Source organism: Stenella coeruleoalba (genome assembly GCF_951394435.1).
Source record: "Stenella coeruleoalba genome assembly, chromosome: 2".
Classification (NCBI taxonomy): domain Eukaryota; kingdom Metazoa; phylum Chordata; class Mammalia; order Artiodactyla; family Delphinidae; genus Stenella; species Stenella coeruleoalba.
In genome coordinates, this window is record NC_137147.1 from 86286180 (window position 1) to 86310112 (window position 23933).

The 23933-nt window shown below is 41.0% G+C and overlaps 1 protein-coding gene across 1 annotated transcript; it reads left to right on the plus strand.

The window, feature by feature from the left end:
- Window positions 1-352: 352 nt before the first annotated feature.
- Window positions 353-22882, plus strand: PDIA3 (protein disulfide isomerase family A member 3). Its single transcript, XM_079912411.1, has 13 exons — window positions 353-668; window positions 6595-6673; window positions 8422-8539; window positions 13116-13223; window positions 14622-14751; window positions 18341-18457; window positions 18769-18894; window positions 19472-19654; window positions 20478-20586; window positions 21134-21262; window positions 21816-21895; window positions 22254-22311; window positions 22524-22882. Exons 1-13 carry the CDS (start codon window positions 502-504, stop codon window positions 22635-22637), a joined length of 1518 nt encoding a protein of 505 aa, XP_079768537.1. The 5' UTR covers window positions 353-501; the 3' UTR covers window positions 22638-22882.
- Window positions 22883-23933: the final 1051 nt, after the last annotated feature.

Sequence of the window (23933 nt, forward strand, 5' to 3'; positions counted from 1 at the left end):
TGGGCCTCACCTTTGCCCAGGCTCTCTTCCGCCCACTCAGCCCTGACTTCACTCCTCCGCCTCCGGCTCTGACGCCTCCTGAGCTCGGCTCTCCCCACGCGGGTCGAGCTCAGGGTCGGCTCCCAGCGCCGCAGGTCCTGCTCCGCCAGCCCGCCCGCTCCTGGGTTCCGGCTCGCCCCGGGCCCACCCCCAGCACCAGGCCCGGGCGCCAGCACCCTCCCGGCCTCACTCGCCCCGGCGCCCGTCGCCTCCGCCCAGGCCCGCTCTCCGGCCACTCGGCCGTTACCAGCTGGTCCCGCCCGCCCGACGCAGGCGCCGCACAGCCAATCGGCGGCTGCCACACTGCGGCCCGAGCCGGGCTGGGGGGTTGGGACCTCCGGCTGCGGGGCCGACTGGGCCAGACGCGCGAGCGCAGCCTGAAGGCTCGTGGTTCTCTGCCTGGCCTCCGCAGTCCCCGCCGAACCCTGACCCTCCTGGCCGCCGCCGCTTCACCTAGTCGCCATGCGCCTCCGCCGCCTAGCGCTGTTCCCGGGCCTGGCGCTGCTCCTCGCCGCGGCCCGCCTCGCCGCTGCCTCTGACGTGCTGGAACTCACGGACGACAACTTCGAGAGTCGCATCTCCGACACGGGCTCTGCAGGCCTCATGCTCGTCGAGTTCTTCGCCCCCTGGTGAGGCCATTTAGCCGGGGCGGGAGAGGGAGGGCCGGGTGGGCAGGGGGCGAAGGCGCGGGGACGGTAGGGCCTACGCAGCGCCGGCGCCCTCCATCGTTCCCCCGAGCCCGGCTGAGGCCGGCAGGTTTTCCACCCACCGGGGAGCCGAGCTGCCTCGCGGAGAGCGGAGACGTCGGTACTGATGGCCTGGGAGCGAGATCCGAGAAGGAGAACGCGAAGGCCCCTCTCGCGCAGGGCCACATCCTTACCTCGGTGCTCCTGCGGCACTTCCTATCTGCAGAGGGTTTCACCCCCTGCACCCCATCCTCCCTCGACTGGTATCTTTAGAGTTTCTGGGTGAGTCCGTTTTACTGTTTTCCATTCTATAGACGAGGCATCTCAAGGCCTTATATTGGAAGCCAACGTTTCACCAAGTGCAGAGGCCGTGGGCCCCCAGGATACTTCCTTTCTTCTTGCCCCACGCAGCCGTTGGTTTCTAGCCAAGGTCAGAGTGGCTGCAGAATGGTCATAAGTGCTCTCTTAAGGAAGGCAGTTATTTGTCCATCGCCAGGTGCACACTTTCTCCATTAAACTGATCATTTCTCAGCACCATCAGAATTCCGTTAAAAAGAGTAGGTGAACCGAGTAATTCCGTCAGGATCTGTCTAAATGGTCAGTTTTAATTAGGATTTCTGAAAAATGCCAAAGAAGACCCCAGTGAGAAAGTAATCAGTGTTGGAGAAATACTCCATTTGAGAGTGCTTTAACTGAACTAGGATGTAAATTACTTAGGATAGAACTAACTGGAAATAAAAAGCTGGGGGTGGGGTGGGAGTGGGGAAAGAGCAAATAGGATATCTGACTCAGTAAACCTGAGCGTTGTTATTTTTTTTTTTAACTCCCACATCTTTACCATAGCAAACAATGATTATCTTAACGCTGGGGACAGCTCAGTATAACCACGCTAATTACAGTACTTAAGTTTTCTCCTGCCACAGTGACCCTTAATTAAAAACTATTTGTATTCAAAAGTCTCAGTAAAAGAAAGTTAGTGGATAACTTTCACTTGCTTCTAACTCTGGTCTTCACTCTGCAGGGGCTCAGCTGACTTGAGGGTTACACTAGAAGTCCTGTAATGAAGGCCACCTGAGCCAGAAGGGTGTGCTTAGAGGCAGCACATTTTGTTTTCAGCTTCTGACAGGTTTTGCATCCAGGGCATTACCGCGACTAACTGGCAGTACTGATTACACATCATAGGTGGTCTTTACACGTCACTAGAAATCACATTCTCTTAGAAACAACTCTTCCCAATCATGTAACCATGCTGTTAGCTTTGAGGGGGTGTTACTGTAATTAGAATGGCTGTATGGAGTTGTATCAAAACTGGGAGGTGCCTCTGTGACTACAGGGGTCCACATGAAGTGAATTGCTGGAGAATTGTGGGCTATTAGACTATTAGTTTAAAGCAGATTTTTTCCCCCCGATTGAAAGTGATCTATGCCACTTTAAATTGTTGCATGTGCTTCCTAAAAACTACATATCCCATCATGCACTAAAGTATCCCTAAAGTTGGGTGGATCACTGCTGTGGTGTCTCCATGTAATTGGTCTGGAAGGTAAAGTCATCCTCCACAATGCCTACAAGAAGGATCAGTTTTCTGAATGAGTAATTTGGAATCAAGGAAGTCTGTTGATGATGTCCTTATTTCTCCACATTCAACTCTTTTATTTATTAATATCTCAGCTGGAAATGCTCTCTAACTGCCTTGTACTCCTGTTATAAGTTAGATAGGAACAGTTAAAGAATCCTTATTAAGAGTAAAATGGACCCATTTTGAACAAGTTGTTTTTCTCATTTGTTTTAGGGTATTTTTTCCACTTTCATTTTACAAGTGAAAGTGAAAGATTTCTTTACAGCTGACTCTGTAGACTAATATTTCCATTATGGAGTCAATCATCTATATAGTTTGTAAGAATGGGAGTATCTGAATTTCTCTGGAAGTAAATAGAACTATTTAAATGTTTGTGATAATTTCTGAATATTTACTAGTCAGTCTTAAGTCTGCAGCATCTACCTGTGTTGTAGATTTGTGCCCTGCCCTCTAGGACAGTAGTATTAATTGATATTTGATACACAGTGTTTCTGGAGTATAGAAAAAGACTACGTGGATAGTATAAAATGGAATATTTAATATTTCTTCTTATACATACTGATTCCTTTACTTGGAATTCCCTCCCCTCCCAACCCCCAGTTGATCTTTTCAACAAGATTTAGCTCAAAAGTGATTTCTTCCTTCCCTGAACAACTAAGTGGTTGTTCCCTCCTCTCTATTGGGACCTAATAATATTATCACCCCTGCCAGACTGATGTTCCTACAGGGAAAGGACTATATCAGTTTTTCTTCTATCAGAGGCTAAAGTAGCATGAGGCACATGACAGGGATGAAGTAATGATTGTTGGGTGAGTATATGTTGGGAGTCATTATTAACTGCTGGGTGCCATCCCTGAAGGTGCCATCCCTGAATGGGATTATTTGTGTTTTAGTATTATCTAGTAGTAGGTGAAAGAAATAGTGGTAAAACTTGATGATCACCTTCAAAATCCACCTAAATTCCATTCCTGGTGAATTTAAAGAGGACAATCTCCTCCAGCCTTATTGGAACTTGTTAGACAGGTCCTCCCTTTGGACGTTTGATGATGTTGTGGATATTAACAATGCTTAAGGCAATGGTTTTCAGTCCCAGCCTTGCCACTTACACACACTCCCTCTTAACACCTCTGGTTATCTCCTGGATTCCTAGAGGAATCATTCAGTAAGTCCCAGGGTGGGGCCTAGGCACACAAGTGTTTTTGGTTTGTTTTGTTTTTTAATTTATTTAATTTTATTTATTTTTGGCTGCGTTGGGTCTTCGTTGCTGTACGTGGGCTTTCTCTAGTTGGTGCAAGCGGGGGCTCCTCTTCGTTGCGATGCACAGGCTTCTTATTGCGGTGGCCTATCTTGTTGTGGAGCACGGGCTCTAGGCACGTGGGCTTCAGTAGTTGTGGCATGCAGGCTCAGTAGTTGTGGCTCGTGGGCTCTAGAGCGCAGGCTTAGTAGTTGTGGCACATGGGCTTAGTTGCTCTGTGGCATGTGGGATCCTCCTGGACCAGGGGAACCTGTGTCCCCTGCATTGGCAGGCGAATTCTCAACCACTGTGCCACCAGGGAAGTCCCCCTTTTTTTTTTTTTTTTAATGCTTAATGGATATTTTTATATGCATCTGTTTTGAGACCCACTGGTCTGGCCTAATTATTTTGTACTATTTTTTTTTCTTTTCAGGTGTTTAAAGGTAGTTGAGGTGAAACTTCTTAAATCTGTTGTCTGTCTTCTTAACAATTACTACATACGTATTCAAGAGAAATCTCTTAATACATATAACACATTTATTATCTCTTAACCAAAAAAAAAAACCCTTCATAGTTCTGTTTTTTTTAACCATTATTTTGTAATTCTCAGTGTACAGTTCTTATGCCTCTCTTGATAAATTTATTCCTAATTACTTTTCTTTTTTTCTCTTTTTTTGGCTGCTCTGGCTCTTCGTTGCGGCGCGTGGGCTCCAGAGCGCACGGGCTCAGTAGTTGCAGCACGCGGGCTTAGTTGCCCTGCGACATGTGGGATTAGTTCCCCAACCAGGGATCGAACCCACGTCCCCTGCATTGGAAGCCGGATTCTTTTTTTTTCTTCTTCTTCTTTTTTTTTTTTGCGCTATGCGGGCCTCTCACTGCTGTGGCCTCTCCCACCGCGGAGCACAGGCCCCCAGACGCACAGGCTCAGGGGCCATGACTCACGGGCCCAGCTGCTCTGCGGCATGCGGGATCTTCCCGGACCGGGGCACGAACCCGTGTCCCCTGCATCGGCAGGCGGACTCTCAACCACTGTGCCACCAGGGAAGCCTGGAAGGCAGATTCTTAACCACTGGACCACCAGGGAAGTCTCCATAGTTCTCTTGAATGCATCATTCTCACTAGTAATTTTAACGTTGCTCTACTATTCCCCTTCTCTAAAATACCCTACCCCATCCTGTCTGAAGCCTTAAACCTTTAAGGCCCAGATCCAATTCTTACTCTCTTTAACACACATTCATTTTTAACCTTTGCACCCTTATGTTCCCAAAAGCTTAGGTTTATTTTTAATTTACTATGGAATACAGAAGATATAATGAATATATTTTATGTCTCACGAAGAGAGAAATGCTACCAATGAAACTATGACAACGATTGCAAGACACATCCCAATTTCAGATATGGTAAAAGGTGCATCTGTGAAACACAGTATAAGGAATACCATTTATTCACCACCCAGTCTAAAAAATAAAGCCAGTACAGTTGAAGTCCCTTGTGTACTCCTTCCCCATCTTACACACTGGCCATCCTGAATTTGGTTTTTATCATTTGGTTCTTTTATACTTTTAGTAAATATGTATGTGACCCTAAGCAACATCTAATATTATAGTCTTTTTTTATATCACTCTTTCAGTTAAGCTTTCTAATGATTATTTTTGAATAGGACTTCTAAAGACCTAGAAGAATATAAATTCTTAGAATTCTTTGTTTTAAACAAGTTTTGGGGGCAGAATGTTTCTAAGTTACTTACCCATCCATTACTTAATAAAATAAATTTTGAGACTTCGGCTATGAAATGTCAGCTCAAATTTCTTCTGTGTTTCCTTCCTTCTGTTTTCTAATTCTATATTTGCTGTCTGTGAGGAGGTCACAGAACTAATCATGTTCTCCCAGTGATCCTTCTGCAAGTCGTTGGCTTTTGAAGAGATGATACATAGCTGGTGCTAGTTGCGTACTGATAAGCCCCTACCCACATTGCATGTACAGTGTGCCTGTGGGACTGTTAGGGCTTTCTGGGCAGAGGAACAGGTGTTTATGATGGCCCTATGGGAAAATATTCTAACTGACATAATGCTTTATCTTCATCAGTAGTTATAGTCAGGTGAACTGTGTAGCTGTAAAAATCAAGCTTACTGTCTTAAATATGTCATTCTCACGCTATGTTGAAACTCAGCTGAGAAGGAAAAAAGCCTCCATCGAGCTGCTAAAGTATATCAAATGAGCACCTTTTGGGCCTTATTCGACTGACCCCCCTCAAACTGGGTTTCTGGTCAAAGAGTCATATTCAAGGAATGGAGAAAAAGTACTTGATCGTGACTCTTAAAGAGTTAATATCATACTTGGGACCTTACAAGGTTTCAACCACTATATTTTTAAGAACCACAGTGCTGGTTTTCTAAGGAAAAATACGTACCTTCCTTTAGGAAATGCTACCAGGAATGGGATTATTGCTGTCTTGCCCTTTATTTTATCCTCATTAATTGGTCAAAAGGGCTTGAGCCCTTTCCCTCTTTAATGTGGCTTATACTTCTGACTACAGTTTTCAGGGCTCAATTGTACTTTTTTAATCTTTTTTTTTAATTGAAGTATAGTTAATATACAATGCTGTGTTAGTTTCAGGTGTACAGCAAAGTGATTCAGTTATACATATATATATATATCTATCCTTTTTCAGATTCTTTTCCAGTATAGGTTATTACAGGATAGTGAATATAGTTCCCTGTGCTAGGTCCTTGTTTATTTTATATATAGTAACGTGTATATGTTAATCCCAGACTCCTAATTTACCCCCGCCATCGCCACCCCATTGCACTTTTGAGAACATAGATGCTGCTCTGGACTGAGCCAGTCCTATAGAGTTGACCTCAGGCTAGAGAAGGTAGCTTTACCTCTGAGAGCTCTGATTTACCTTATCAGTACTGGATGTTGTTCAGGTGATGTTTTTCCTTTTGGAAGCAGCTACTAGTCAAAAGTGGTATTATAATTTGAGATTCTTCCCAGAGAAACAAAATTAACAAACTTACAGGATATATTTGCCTTTTTTCTTCAACATATCTGTATAGGTGCGGACACTGCAAAAAGCTTGCCCCAGAATATGAAGCTGCAGCTACCAGATTAAAAGGAATAGTCCCATTAGCAAAGGTGAGTATAGATGGATTCTTCATTAAAGGAAATGAGGTATTTTAAATAGTAGTAGGTAAAAATTAACATTGATTTTCTTTATTCTTACAGTGCTAAGAAGAAGAGGGAACACTAGTTTCTGGGCAAATACACAACTGACTTAATTACGGTTTCAAAAGATTACAAGTAGTGAAACTAAGGGAAATGCTGGCATAAGAAAGAAGTAAAATATATGGTAAATAAAAATTAAGGGGGGGCTTCCCTGGTGGCGCAGTGGTTGAGAGTCCGCCTGCTGATGCAGGGGACAGGGGTTCGTGCCCCGGTCCGGGAAGATCCCACATGCCGCGGAGAGGTTGGGCCAGTGAGCCATGGCCGCTGAGCCTGCGCGTCCGGAGCCTGTGCTCCGCAATGGGAGAGGCCACGGCGGTGAGAGGCCCGCGTACAGCAAAAAAAAAAAAAAAGGGGGGGGGCAAACATGGAAAGTAAAATTACAATAGTCAAGTTTAGAGGAAAATTATCAATGAGTGAATGAGTTCCCTAAATTACTATACGCTATTCACAATGATGGGAATAGGAAGATGACAAGAGGATGTTGATAAGTATTAACTAACGGGTCAACTGTAAACTTAGTATTTGCTTTTACAGTCAAACTAATGCTTCCCGAATTTTATGTAGTAAACCCCTAGTTGCTCCGGTCTAAAAGTTCACATCTCGGCCAGCCTCAGATAAATAGTTCATACATATATAGGACTGTTTTGGGTTTTGGGGGTTTTTTTTTTTGCGGTATATGGGCCTCTCACTGTTGTGGCCTCTCCCGTTGCGGAGCACAGGCTCCGGACGCTCAGGCTCAGCGGCCATGGTTCATGGGCCCAGCCAATCCGCGGCATGTGGGATCTTCCCAGACCAGGGCATAAACCCGTGTCCCCTGCATCAGCAGGCGGACTCTCAACCACTGCGCCACCAGGGAAGCCCAGGACTGTTTTTGAAAACTATTTTTAATCCTGATGTTCTGTGGCAGCTTGCCATAGAAAAAAAGAGTTCAGTCATGATTTTGTTCCTGCTTCATGTAGCTATAATCTTTGTTACTATAGATGCATTACTTTTCTGAACTTTAATTTATGTTAAAGTATTGGGATCATACCTCAGAATCTTATGAAGATTAATGAGATAATACATGCAAAGTGCTGATGGCATTACCTAGTTTCGAATAAGTGGCTAAATAGATGGAAGTTGTTTTTCTTCTTCCTGATAGGTCTCACTAGATCTATCATGTTATAGTTTAGCCCAGATTCAAGACTAAGCTCAGGGAGCATGTTTAAGTATCAGTACCTTTGCTAGTAACCGTAGGTGACTTGCCAAATCAAATATACCGCAACCCACCTAAGGGGTATACATTGATACATCCCACTGATTATAATCATTATCAAAGTAAGCCACTATTTCTCATTTAAGTGATTTATCCTTTGCATATTCTGAGGGGCAGGAAAAAGGTGGAGAACACTGCTTTAGACAATAGAGACTCTAAGGGCAGAATTTAAATAGTCATTTGTGCATCTTGTATGAGGCCCAGGAATCTAAATTTTAGAGTTCCTTAGGTGGTTCTGAGGTAGCTAGCCAAGCACCAGTCTGCCTTTAAAATCTAATATTCTGTAGGATGTGTCAAAAATTGCTTGATATTTTGATTTGACCACTCTTAATATTTTGGGAATATAGGAAGAGCCTGCAGCAGGCTTTTGGATAACAAGTGGTTCATGTATTTTAATCTTTAGGTTGATTGTACTGCCAACACAAACACCTGTAATAAGTATGGAGTGAGTGGATATCCAACCCTGAAGATATTTAGAGATGGTGAAGAAGCAGGTGCTTATGATGGGCCAAGGACTGCTGGTAAGGATCCTGGATTACATTCTGGAAACTGGATCTGTTTAAGTACCCTGTTCTTTGTAGTGGGAACCTGACATTTTCTATACAAGATACTTTAAGTCTTAAAAATTCCTCACCTAAGAGGTCAGTTTGGAAGCTAACAAAAGACTTCTCTAACTGAACAGATTATGTAAGTAATGTAGAAAATACTTGAACTTGATTTATAAGGTTTACTAGCATTGTTTTATTTGACAAATACTTATTCAGTACTTACTCTGTGCCAGATATTCCAGATATACTAGGTGCCCAGAATTTATTGATAAATAAAACAGACAAGGTTCCTACTCTCGTGATGCTTACATTCTGGGAGATGAAGGGAAGAAGGCAACACACAAGTTTAAAAATATATATAGATAACCACCTCACATCCATTAGGATGACTACTATAAAGAAAAAAAAAAGAAAAAAGAACAAGTGTTGGCAAGGAGGTGGAGAAATTGGAACCCTTCTGCACTGTTGTTGTGGACTTACATAAACTGGTGCATGCAGCTGCTATGGAAAACAGAATGGTGTATCCTAAAAAAAAAAAATAGAATTATTGTATGATCCACTATTCCACTTCTGGGTATATACCTAAAAGAATTAAAAGCAGAGTCTGGAAGAGATATTTGTATACCCATGTTTATAGCTGCATTATTGACAATAGCAAAAAGGTGGAAGCAGCCCAAGTGTCCCATCAGTGGGTGTATGAATATACAAAATGTAGTATATTAATAATAATTAATTATATGTAAATTGTATATAATACAGTGGAATAGTATTCAGCCTTAAAGAGGAAGTTCTGATATGCTACAACATGGGTGAACCTTGAAGACATGCTAAGTGAGATAAGCCAGTACAAAAAGACAAATACTGTGTCATTCCACTTATATGAGATTCCTAGTCAGTTTCACAGAGATAGAAGTAGAATGTGGTTCCCAAGGGCTGTGGGGAGTTGCTTAATGAATAGAGTTTCAGTTTTGCAAAATGAAAACAGTACTGGAGATTGGTTGTACAACAATGTGAATGTACTTAATGCTACAGAATTGTATACTTTAAAATGGTTAAGATGGTAAATTTTATGTTATGTATATTTTACCACAATTTAAAAATTTTTAATGTCAATAATATATGTGGATAAGATAAATTCAGTTAGTGATAAGAGCATTAGAGGAGAAAAATAAAACTGATGTGATAGTGATTGGGGTTGGGAGTACCACATTATGAGTGATCAGGGAAGTAACCTTTGAGCTGAGACCTGAATGATAGGAAGGAGCTAACCATGAGAAGATGTGGACCTGAGCTCTCCAGGCAGAGGGAAAACAGGTACAAAAAGACCCTAAGGCATAACTGAGCTTGATATGTTCAAGGGACAGAAAGACCTTGTGGCTGGAATATAATTAGCAAGGATGACAGGTGAAGTTTGGGAAGTAAGTGGGCTGGCCCTCTACATAGGGCCCATAATTAATGAGAAAGTATGTTTTGGATAGTTTTATCTTGAGTCTATCAAATAATTAGGCATATTTTACCTTTTTATTATGAAAAGGTGAGAGGAAAGGGGTTCGTTCAGTTTGGGCGTTTTAGGTGATGTGGAATTTTTTCAGCATGTATGATTGATACCCGTATACAAAGCTGTACATAAGATGGCTCCTGTCTAACTCTTAAGACTATTAAGACTTAAGACTATTTCACTTTAGAACCTTTGCCCTAGCTGTGTCCACAGCCTGAAATGATCTTCCCCCATGTTTGCATGCTTGCTCCTTTTTTTCGTTCAGATCCTGGCTTAAATTTCACCTCCCAGGGAATTCCCTGGCGGTCCAGTGGTTAGGACTCGGCGCTTCACTGCAGTGGCCCAGGTTCGATCCCTGGTCATGCAACTAAGATCACACAAGCTGTGCAGCACGGCCCCTCCCCCCCCAAAAAAAAAAAATTCTTCCAGATGCTTTCCCAGGCCACCAAACCTAAGGTAGCCACCCAGTCATACTCTTACCATCCTCTTAATTCTCTGCATAGCACTGGTTACTATCTGATATTTTAAATTGTTTACTTATTTGAAGATTTATTATATTATTTATTTGGGGATTTATTTGGAGATTTACTTATATTGTAAGCTCCAAGAGATCAGAGACCTTGTTTGGTTTATTTATTACTCTATCCCCAGTACCTAGGTTCTCCACATGTAGTAGATAATAACTCTTCAATGCATGAATAAATATTTTGGCCCAACTGAGGTCATTTAGCCAACACTCAAAATTTGATATGTCTAAGAACAAAAGGTAAAATATTCATTTTTTTTTCCTGATCTTAAAAGCATTGATGAACACATGTTACGATTCAGATTTTATTAGCTCAGGGTAGAGTTAGCAGTTAGAATTATTGATATGTTTTTCTCTGGACTTAGGTCTAAACTATATTGTATGTGAACCCAACCAGACTGCTGCTACGCAGATAATCTCACTTGGGCTGTACATAGATTTCTTAAACTCAAGTATTTCTCAGCATCTGACTAGGTGATCAGATGTTTGGCTACTTAAGATGGATTATTTTATTCATGTATTCTACGAACTATGTTGTTTGCCTTCCTGCTTCAACTGGTTACTCAGCCCTCCCTTTATACCTTCCAGAGAATTTTAAATACTCAGGGAGAAACGTAACACTTTTCATCATAGCCCTGAGGTAAAGTTCTTTATAATAATTTATATTGTGATATAGTAATTACAGTCCCCTTGCAGGCCAAAAAATTCATATCCGATATCAATTTACCTATTGACACAACCCCTCCTCTGTGAGGAGTTGAGGAAAACATTTAAGAGGAAAAAAAATCATGAATGGAGAGAGAAAGAAAGAAAAACCTCTAAAAGAAGCAAAATAGACTCAATCATGTTGAAACAGTTAAACAGTACTCTGTCTCAGTCGGTCAGCAAATCCTTAGAGTTCTCAGAAGAGAAAGGGGTGGGAGAGGTGTAGCACGGAGCCCAGAAGAAAATAGAATAATGGTCTGTCAACTAGACTTAAAGGATAAAAGATTTTTTGTGTTTTTGTATGTGATTATTATTTTTAAACAGTTTTACTTACCTAGCGCATTTCACCTAAATAGGAAAATGTGATTTGGGTGGATCTGGGTCGTGGCATAGTTTGACCTGTATATAGTTAAACCCTGAAACAAGATAGCCAAGGCACTGCATTTTCTACTTTTAAAATGCAAGGCTACATGTGACTGTGCCACTTAAGAATAAAGGATTTGTTTGTTTAATTCATTTGCAAAATGGATATTTCTTGAACTTGTTATGTGTTAGGTATTAGGTATATAGCAGCAAAACAGACAAAAATAAATAAGGATAGAGTATTAGATGGGTGAAATGTGCTGTAAGAAAGATAAAGCAGGCGATAAGGGAGTGTTGGGGGTTGAATAGGTTTTAGTTTACAAGGAATGGTTAGGGAAGGCTTCCTTGAGAAGATGACTTTTTTGTTTGTTTGTTTTTATTTATTATTTTTGGCTGCATTTGGTCTTTGTTGCTGTGTGCGGGCTTTCTCTAGTTGCAACGAGCGGGGGCTACTCTTCGTTGCGGTGTGCAGGCTTCTCATTGCGGTGGCTTCTTTTGTTGCGGTGCGTGGGCTCTAGGCGCACGGGCTTCAGTAATTGGCACGTGGGCTCAGTAGTTGTGGCTTGCGGGCTCCAGAGCACAGGGTCAGTAGTTGTGGCTCACAGACGTAGTTGCTCCGTGGCATGTGGGATCTTCCCGGACAAGGGCTCAAACCTGTGTCCCCTGCATTGGCAGGCTGATTCTTAACCACTGGGCCACCAGGGAGGTCCCGAGAAGATGACATTTTGAGTTAAGACCTAAAGGAGGAGGTGAGGAAGGAAGCCAGGTGGATATCTGGGGAAAGATTGTTCTAGGCAGAGAACAACATGCACAAAGGTATTATCTGTATTGTTATAAACACTTTAATACATCACTGGCAGGGATATGAATAAGTACAGTCTCTTTGGGGGGGGCAGTTAAACAGTTATAAATGCATGTACTCTTTGACCCAGTGAATCCACTTTTGGGAAATTACCCTACAGGTACACTCAGTCATGTGTAAAATGATGCTAGTACAAGGTTGTTTATTGCAGAATCATTTACAGTAGCAAGAAATTGGAAACAAATGTTCATCAGTTGTGGCTGGTTAAATAAATTGTGGTACATCCATACAATGAAACACCATGTGGCTATAAAGAAGATTGAGGTAGTTCATTATGTATATTGACATAAATTATCTCTAAACTGTGTTAAATGACAAAAACAAAATACAGAACAGCATATGTGTGTGCTGCCATTTGAGGAGAAAAGAAAAGAATAAATATGTAATTGCTTGTTTGTGAATAATATGTCTGGAAAGATATACAAAAAACTGAAATGTTATCCTTTAGGGAAGAAACTGGGTCACAAGGAGAAGGATAGGAAGAAAACTTCATTGTATATGCTTTTGAACTTTTTAAACTTTAAATCATGTGAATGATTACCTTTTCAAAAATTATAAATTTGTGTTGCTATAATCTTTCATCTTGTCTTTTAAGATGGAATTGTCAGCCACCTGAAGAAGCAGGCTGGACCAGCTTCAGTTGGTCTCAGGACTGAGGAAGAATTTGAAAAGTTCATTAGTGATAAAGATGCTTCTGTGGTGGGTGAGTAGCAAATTTGATTATGCCACAAAATCATCAACATGGTTTAAAAAGCCCTCTATGTCTGAGTAAACAATGAAGTTAAAACTGTTTGGGAAACCTTGGGGGCAGCTGAAAAGACAACTCACAAAATTAGGTCAGCATTACTATAATGTAGAAAAAATTGGTGTTTTATTTGAGTGGCCTGGTATTCTTTCAGGTGTAAAGATTTAATGTCAATTAAAGAAAATAGGAATAGCTTCAGTTTTTCCTATCACTTCTTAAACTCCTGAGATTTAACTCAAATAATAGAGTACTTAAAACTGAAAATGGTGTTTTAAGGTGGGAGGATATAAGTAAATGATAAACCTCTGTGTCTGCTATTTTCATAGTTGTAGGGGAATTTACAATTTAAGATCAAATTGCTAGGATTTGTGTATGTTTTTACAGCAATCTTTGCTTTCTTGGGTGTTGCAATATGTCATTATTTTTAAAATAACTTGAGCCAATTAAACACATTCTACATCTTGAGTGTTTTTTGTTTTGTTTTGTTTTAAATGTAATGCATAATACATTTGACTAAAAAATAAATTTAGGGCTTCCCTGGTTGCACAGTGGTTGAGAGTCCGCCTGCCAACGCAGGGGACACAGGTTCGTGCCCCGGTCCGAGAGGATCCCACATGCCGCGGAGCGGCTGGGCCCGTGAGCCATGGCCGCTGAGCCTGCGCGTCCGGAGCCTGTGCTCCACAACGGGAGAGGCCACAACAGTGAGAGGCCCGTGTACCACAAAAAAAATAATAATAATTTAAACATACAAGCGTGTGTTCTCTTAATCTCCTAATTACTGTAATAAAACTGACTTTCTGGCAGTAGAGGATGGTTTATCATTTAAGTTTGACTAAAAGTCACTTCTTATCTGGATATTGATTCTGTATATTTTACAAGGAGTTAACCATAAGTAGACATTTAATAAACACTGAGGTTTCGGGCACTTTACTAGATTTGAAGTTCTAAAGACAAGACATAGAAAAAAATATGGTGAATTAATTTACACTTTATTTTGACATACTACCTTATTTAATCCTCTGACACCTGAAATAGTCCCTGAGACTCTAAGGAGATAGGCAATTTGCTCACATTTTTCAACTATGAAAAACTAGAATTAAGACTTGAACCCTAACAAATTCTCTCCCCTGGCTTCCTCAAAAAAGTTTTTTTTTAAGGGTAGAGAAAGAATTCTTATCCTAAATATTTCATCAAATATCCTCAGTACTCATGGCAAAGCAGACCCAATCCTCCTATCTATCTTGCTTTGCTTATCCATAATAAGATAAAGACTTTGAAAAAATAGAAGAATTTCAAAGTTTTGAGTATGTCTCAGCACTTACTGTTTCTTCTTCGTGTTTGACATTTTCTATATAGGTTTTTTCAAGGATTTATTCAGTGACGCTCACTCTGAGTTTCTAAAAGCAGCCAGCAACTTGAGGGATAACTACCGATTTGCACACACCAGTGTTGAGTCTCTGGTGAACAAGTATGATGATGATGGAGAGTAAGTAACTGAGTTAAATGCCCTTGTAAATGTGTACCTTGACCAAGTGCTATTGTGTGAACTGGTGGTTTTTAAGCCTAGTTTTTCCAAAAGTTTTATTGAGCACATACCAGGCAGTAAGCTAAGTTCTGGAAACTGTTGCTGCCTTTGAGGGGCATCTAGTAATGGGAGACAGTGAATATATTTAAAAATACAAGTGTAAGTGAGCATTATATGTATTATGGTAGAAATTAGGCAGAGTGTACCAGTAGTACAGAGGAGGGAATGATTTTTTGGGGGTGGGGTGGGGAGTAGTATCAAAAAATGTCGTAGAGGAGGTGACTTTTGAGGTATATCTTGAAAGATAAGTTTTTCCAGGCAGGTTATGGTGGGGGATAAAGATTATTCCAGATAGAGCAGCAGGAGAGAGGGCCCCGAGATGTGAAACAACCTAAGCGTGTTGGGACCTGTAGTACTGCTGGAGTATTGTTCGTGGATGAGGTCATAGTGAAAGGTAAGCTTGGAGAGGTAAGCAGAGACCAAATTATAGAAAACCTTAAGTGCCATACAGAAAAATTTAGATTTTATCTTTTAGATATTTGAGAGCCATTGAAAGACTTTGAGCTAGACAGTAATGTGATTAATTCTGTGTTTTCAGCGGAAAAGACACTGGCACCCATATAGTGGTGGTTTGAAAGGGGAGGGATGGCAAGGCAGTCAAGAGAGGCTAAACTAAGGGTGACATCTGAGAATCTAAATTAAGGCAGTATTAGGGGCAATGAAGAAGAAGGAGTGTGTATAAAAAATGTAGACAATAGGATTTGGCCCCTAGCCAAGTGTGAAAAAGGGCAGATCTACAGTAAGTCTAGGTTTCTAAAGACTTGGATAACTGGGCCAATCATCATCAAGCTATGAAGAAGACGAAGAGAAACAAATTTGGGGGGAATGATGATGAGTTCTATTTTGGCACAGTGAATTTGAGTAGTTTTGAGACATCCCGGTGGTGAAGACCCATTGGACAATTGGATAATTGAGACTAAAATTCAGGAAAAGTTCTCAACTGAGTTAAAAGATTTATAGGTCAACCACATGTAAGTGGTTATTGAAACCATGGGACTAGATGAGATCACTCAAGGTGAGCATATAGAGTAAAAAGAAAAGCGTGACAAGGGTTAGTGTTATTTATATTTAACAAAATATGCAGTGTTTACTATGTGCCATGTACTGTTAACTCTTTTAATCCTCTTAACAAATTGTTGAGACAGAGCTGTCATTATCTCCATTTACAGAGGAGAAAGCACACAAAGAGGTTAAGCTTCACATGCCGTAAATGGCAGAACCAGGGTTGAACCTTTGCGGCTAGAAGGTCTAGCTGCAACGTTGTTGGGCTTAACCATGAGGCTCTCTACTGCCTTTTAGATTAAGACACCAGGTCTATAAATGATGTGGAGCCACTTGTGGCTCATTAAGCACACCACATATCAGCCTGTTACCCTTAGATTTGTTCACTGTGTCTGCCTCTCACACTTGTCATTAAAAGTGGCCTATCAGGGCTTCCCTGGTGGCGCAGTGGTTGAGAGTCCACCTGCCGATGCAGGGGACACGGGTTCGTGCCCCAGTCCAGGAAGATCACACATGCCACGGAGCGGCTGGGCCCGTGAGCCATGGCCGCTGAGCCTGTGCGTCCGGAGCCTGTGCTCCTCAGCGGGAGAGACCATAACAGTGAGAGGCCCGCGTACCGCAAAACAAAACAAAAAAAAAAGTGGCCTATCAGCGGGACTTCCCTGGTGGTCCAGTGGCTAAGACTCTGTCCTCCCAAACCCAGGGGGCCTGGGTTTGATCCCTGGTTGGGGAACTAGATCCCACATGCCGCAACGAAGATCCCGCATGCTGCAACTAAGACCCGGGGCAGCCAAGTAAATAAATAAATAAATCTTTTTTAAAAAAAGGAAAAGAAAATTGGCCTCTCAGCCTCTGATCAGAAGTCTTATTTAGAAGACCTGATATGAGGGGTGTCTTAAGTTCTTCATGTGTAGACCTTATATGAAGGGTGTCTTAAGTTTTTCATGTGTACCCCAATGCCATAACATCATTAAAGATCACATTTAGAACTGATTTCAATTTTTGACAATAACTGCTCTGAAATTGGTAACTATACTTTTAAAAAAAATCTGAGACATAGTCACCTTCTTGGTTGCCCAGCGTGTTTATATTAGGTCCCTTTTTGCTATGTAGTTTCCTTGTATACTATGAAAATGCCTGTGTTTTAACTGACATAAAGTTAATGGTTAACATTGGAAGAGTGGAGAGAGGGATATAAGGACTTAAAGGTGCTGACACCTAGCCCAAAACAAGTGATAAAATTGTATACAGGTGTGTATAGTGTGGGAAGGAGGAATGGAAGAGAAGCAAGAGGCAAGATATTGATAGTTAGAATAGTGATATTTTCTGAGAACGCTTGTACTAGATATAAACCTGTGACTCAGAACCAAATTGGGTTCAGTTTTAGCTGAACAAAGGGTTAGAAAGTAAAGAAGGGCGCTTCCCTGGTGGCAAGCAGTTAAGAATCCGGCTGCCACTGTAGGGCACACGGGTTCGAGCCCTGGTCCCGTAAGATCCCACATGCCGCGGAGCAACTAAGGCCATGTGCCACAACTACTGAGCCCACGCTCTAGGGCCCGCGAGCCACAACTACTGAGCCCACATGCCTCAAGCCCGAGCTCCACAACAAGAGAAGCCACCGCAATGAGAAGCCTGCGCATCTCAACGAAGGGTAGCCCCCGCTTGCCACAACTAGAGAAAGCCTGCATACAACAACAAAGACCCAACACAGCCAAAAATAAATAAATAAATTTATTAAAAGAAAAAAAAAGAAGGAATTTCCTTCAAGTGTTCTGGTGGAATGAGGAAAGCTTGGTTTACGGAGAGAGGCAACGTAGTACCAGGAAGAGAAAACTTTGTAAACTGTGTTTATTCATATAGAGAAATCTAGAACAAAAAAATTTTTAATGGACTCAAGCTAAATATTATCTATAATCATATACCTACCTATAGAATTTTTACAGCTGGGAGGAATCTTAAATATATTTTCTCTAATGAAGTAATTTTCCTACTGTATGGGAGAGTTGAATTTTCAATGAGACTGGCAGGGCAAGGTACCTTCCAATAAGAGCAAGTTCTGCTTTATTTTTTTGTACATATTGGGGCTTTGGGGTAAGTTGGGTTTTGTTTTTAAAGGTTTGGAAATTAATTATCTACTCTAACCCCCTTTTGTACTGATGTAAAAGCTGAAGCCCAGAAGAATTAAATTGATACCTGGCCCGAGGTCTTTGAAGTTAGTGGTGGAGCAAGTATTAGAACCAAGGTATTCTAACTTTGCAACCCAGGTTTATTAGATCATCATACCCAATTATTAAACTTGAAATTAAGGTGGTTAGCTCCTTAGCGTTGATGAGAAGGTCATGTTGCCAAGGCTGTGGTCCCAGAAAAGAGTCCTTATGTGCTTAAATGGTGATAGTAGAAGTGGCAGCAAGTGTAGATAGTCTGAGCTTTAAATAAAAGGTGGGAGACAGTTCTTTTGCTGTCTACCTACTAAGACTTTTTTCTAAAGGGGTATCACCTTGTTTCGTCCGTCACATCTGATGAACAAGTTTGAGGACAGGACTGTGGCATATACAGAGCAGAAAATGACCAGTGGAAAGATTAAAAAATTTATTCAGGAAAACATGTGAGTACCTCTTTATACTTTTGGGATTTCTTGGCTTCATTTTAGTTTGTTTATCTCAGTTATTAAGCAGAGCCATGTTTTAGATTAAATAGCCTCATTCATGGGATTGTAATGATAATAGTTGAGTTTATATTAAAGTAGTAATGTTTGGGTCCTAGAACTCCTATTGTGGTCCTATAAGTTACATTAGTCGGTACTTATCCTATATATTGAAAATTTCTTTCCTTTTTAAGTGCTGTCAGTTACTTTATGATAATTCCATAACATAGCTATAAACCAGCCAAATTTGATAATGGATTGTATCATTTCAGTTTTGGTATCTGCCCTCACATGACAGAAGACAATAAAGATTTGATACAGGGCAAGGACTTACTTATGGCCTACTATGATGTGGACTATGAAAAGAATGCCAAAGGTTCCAACTACTGGAGAAACAGGTAATAATAATTTTTCCCCTTTGTAAATAAGTTTACCCAGTGCATAAACAATTCCTTCTAACTATCCTATTACCATGTGTGATGTGAGAACAGATAAGAAAATGGGATTTGAAGCTGTAAGGATAAATAAACTATTTCCAAAATCTGTTAGGCATATCTTCCATAGGTGTTCCTTTGCCGTGTGACACAGCTGATTCCTGACCTCACAATAAAAGATGTAAATGTTATCTAAAATGTCCTTTACCACATTGTGCCTTGTTGCCCATTGAGACCCTCAGTGTATTTTATCCTTATAAATTTTCTTTTTGGGTTAGTTATTATGCCTGCGATATTTTATAGTTATATAATATAACAAGTTTCAGTGGGAATGGACTGTACCAACAGTTTGGCAGTGAAGTTCAGTAAGACACTGGAGTATACCATAATCCTATGTCAGTACCCAAGGACACAAGTTCAGACTGTTTCCAGAGGGCTGCAGGGACTATGAAATTTTGCTTTCTGGTCTCTTGCTTCTTGGTTTAGAAGTGCTTTACCACCCTGGTATAATCTTGGCATAAATATCTCTTGTTTCCTATAGAGTGATGATGGTGGCAAAGAAATTCCTGGATGCTGGGAAGAAACTCAACTTTGCTGTAGCTAGCCGCAAAACCTTTAGCCATGAACTTTCTGATTTTGGCTTGGAAAGCACTACTGGCGAGATTCCTGTTGTTGCTATCAGAACTGCAAAAGGAGAGAAGTTTGTCATGCAGGAGGAGTTCTCGTGAGTTACAAGTTAGCGTGGGTTTGGGATTTGATTCTGTAAAGAAACTATTAAAGGCTTTTACACTACTGGGGATTTATAAAGAAGAACATTGGAATGTGAAGCTAGGTCTTGTAATCAAGACATATGATGGTCACTTTTCTCAATTAATTATAGATAATTTAAGGATCATGATTCTTAATAAATTTTGAAAGGTAACAAAAGGATGGCAGCTTGGAATTCTTACATGATTATTTCCACCCTGCCATTAAAAATAGTAAATAGAGAACATTAGACAGTCTCTTTGAGATTGATGTGATTTCAGACCAACCCAGTCCCCTCCCATCCCCACAGAATGTCTTTTCTTCTTGGAATACCACATTGGCCTAAAGTAAACTCAGGGTATTGGAAAGATCTTAAGACCCCAGACAGTTTTGGCTATCACCTTCTGAGACTTCGGGAGATTAAGACAAGAGAAAATCTTCCTGTGAGTGAAATCAGTAAAAAAAAAAAAAAAAAGATAGGCATTATTCTCCAGAGCAACAAAATAGGACCTGGTTCTTTTGCAGAATTGAATTTCCAGAAGGACCAATGTTTTCTTCCTTCTCTGACCTTTCTAATCCACAAAGAACACACTAGAAATACAAGAAGGTGGTTGCTTTCTTGTTCAGTCTGTAGTTCTGCATATTGAGAAACAAGGGCTCTGTCTTTTTTTTTTTTAAACTTCCAGTTACTTCCTAGCCTTGAAATTTAAACTATGTAGAAACTATTCTAAGAAATGGTTTTTAGTTTTCTCAGTGGTGGGAGCAAGTTAAAAAACTGATCCTTGTTTTTCTAATACCAGGCGCGATGGCAAGGCTCTTGAGAGATTCCTGCAGGATTACTTTGATGGCAACCTGAAGAGATACCTGAAGTCTGAGCCTATCCCAGAGAGCAATGATGGGCCCGTAAAGGTGAGGCGCACACAACTTCCCCAAGCCTCTACATAGCTGTCTCTCCTCATTTCTTTATTCCCAAATACTGGGAAGTGCTAAGTGAAGACCATGTTGGCTACTCAGTTTCTGTTTTTGTTTGTACTCACCTCCCTCATCATAAAATAAGCATTGTCAGAGTTCATTATGCTTAATAGGGGCAGGAGTAGAATTTTCTGATGATATTTGTATTGGGGCTAGGTTACTCTTCAGGGCAGAGCAAGCTAACCCCTAATAGAATAGTTTTAAGAATAGCTTTAATATTGTTGTTCTGAGATTATTTTAAGCAAGAGTTGGGTAGCACTTGTTTCCTGTGACTTCCTGAACTTAGTCTGACAGGTGACAGACATGGGAATGAGTTGATTTCTGGGGAATGGTAATATCTTAATAAAGTCTATAAATATGAGTTGGGTTTCATATTTTTAATGGCAACACAACAAATTTGAGAGGGATTGGGTCCAGAAACAAATATAGCTCATGAATGTGTTCAACTTGCCTTACCAACTAGAGAATCTTCTCTGTTTCCCAGGTAGTGGTAGCAGAGAATTTTGATGAAATAGTGAATGATGAAAATAAAGATGTGCTGATTGAATTTTATGCTCCTTGGTGTGGTCACTGTAAGAATCTGGAGCCTAAGTATAAAGAACTGGGAGAGAAGGTAAGTGTGAACCATATTCTGAAGTTAAATTTGAGTTGGGAAGTTTACATACATAGTCAGCATTGGCTATTTAGTTACCCTTATTAGTTCAGAACCTAAGTACTGGTAGATTTTTTTTCAACTCTCTACTGTTTACTCACTTTCTCCTGACTGCCCTCTGAGCCTGTGCAGTGCCTCAGATACCTGCTTTACCTTTCCACTCCTCAGACTCAATCTAGATTGTGGTTAAAAGGATCCTGGCATCTGAATTTTGATAGTGGCTTATATGAATTCATTATGTTCCTTCATCTTATATCACTTGGCTTAGCCCTTATAATATCTTATTTAGGCCAGGTAATTTTGAAGGTGTCTGTATATAGAGTCTTAATGTGTGGGAACCAAGAGAGAAAAGGGAAGTTTATGGAAAGTTTGATATTGTGTGCATGTATCACTACTCTTCCTGTCTCAGCAGCAAAACTTATCGAAGCTTTGAGGTTGTTTTAGGTCCTAAATTGACTGTGTCCCTCAGTCACTGAAAACTTGAAATTTCAAGATCTAACCTTTTTATTAACAGCTCAGAAAAGACCCAAATATTGTCATAGCCAAGATGGATGCCACAGCCAATGATGTGCCTTCTCCATATGAAGTCAGAGGGTAAGTAGATTAAAAACTAGTAAAAGTATCTAGGTAACTGCTAGGAAAAAATAAGCTTGTAAACCATTTCTGTATTGCGCATAGTTTGGAGAGTCCTCATATTCCAGTTGAGCACAGAACCACCAATGCCTTCCTGGCTTAAAGTTCTGCAGCATTGGCCCACATGGCTGCCACAGACCTTGTGAGCTTTCATATTTCTGAGTTTTGATAGGATGTAATGTAGCCACCAATGGAAAATAGTATCTGGTCAGATTAGAAATCATGAAGAGAAGTTACTCCTAGAAGCAGTTATTAGGAAAGTGTATGTCAGAGTTACTCTGGAATCTGAAATTTGTCAACTCTTTTCTTCTTTTCCCAGTTTTCCTACCATCTACTTCTCTCCAGCCAATAAGAAACTGAATCCAAAGAAATATGAAGTAAGTTCATTGTCTCATCTCCCCACAAATACATACACACACACACAGACACATATTCAGTTCTTTGAGTTTATGTAACTGGAAATTCAACTCATGGTTCATATATGTGGTTGCTAATGTGCTTTTAAAAATTCAAGTCTTCCTATTGGGGAAAAAGAAAATCCACAGTTCTTTGAAAGGTTACATTTTCAGAGTTATCTTTCTGTTTTCAGGGTGGCCGTGAATTAAGTGATTTTATTAGCTATCTAAAGCGAGAGGCTACAAACCCCCCTGTAATTCAAGAAGAAAAACCCAAGAAGAAGAAGAAGGCACAGGAGGATCTCTAAAGCAGCAGCCAAACACAACACTTTGTAAAAGGACTCTTCCACAAGAGATGGGAAAACCATTGGGGAGGACTGGGACCCGTATGGGATTATTACCTCTCAGGGCTGAGAGGACAGAATGGATATAATCTGAATCCTGTTAAAATTTTCTCTAAACTGTTTCTTAGCTGCACTGTTTATGAGAATACCAGAACCAGTTTATGTTTGTGGTTTTGGGAAAAATTATTTGTGTTGGGGGGAATGTTGGGGGGGGATTGAGGTGGGGGTTATTTTCTAATTTTTTTTGTACATTTGGAACAGTGACAATAAATGCGCCCCCTTTATACTGTCTTTTCTCCATGAGGTGGGGAAGCAGAGGTTCTCTAGACCAGCACTGTCCAGTAGAACTTTCTGCTATGATAGAAATGTTCTATAATCTTCATTGCCCAATACCTGTAGCTATTGAGCATTAGAAATGTAGCTAGAAACCATATTTTAAATTTTTATTAAACAGTCACATGTAGGGCTAGTGACTGCCATAATGGTCAATACAGCTGTACTGTACTGGGTGTGGACCCAGTTGTCACCTGTAATTCCTTTCCAGATTTCATCTCTTTCTATCCTCACATGTTTACTGCACAGGACCCTAGCCTGATGATTAGAACAGGTGAGGGACCTTTCTTGGGCTGTTTCTGGCCTGCCCATGCCCTAAGGATGGATTGCAGTTTATCCTTGCCATGCAGCTGAGTATGTTTATATCTCCCAAGGGCTATTCTCTGCCCAGAAATGCCCTGTGTGGGTGTGGCATCAGGTTGGGGTTCCATCCAAGTTGTTTCAAGAATTGCTGACACTGCCAGGTACAGCTCTCTCCCCCAAAGCCCAGGGTGTGGTCATTAACTTCCTTCTCCAGCGGAACTGGGAAAGGCAGTATCATCCCTCGTTGTAAGTGAAACATCCACTTTCTTATGCAACAGTGAGGAACGAAAAGGATACGACTGGTGTGATCTTTGGTTCAAATGAATTGAACCGTTTCCCTCTTCCTTTTTGTGGGTAAATCCAAATCCTATCCACAGTTATAGATTTCAGTTACTGGATAATTCCAGATAGCCCCAGTTGCAGGTGATCCTCAACCTCCATGTTTGGAAAAGGAGAGCTTTATTCCTACTGTATCCTCTAGTTACCAATTTCAACAGGGGTCCCCAACCCCTGGGCTGGTCCGTGGCCTGCTAGGAACCGGGCCGCACAGCAGGAGGTGAGCGGCGGCAAGTGAGGCTTCATCTGCCGCTCCCCATCGCTCGCATTACCGCCTGAACCACCGCC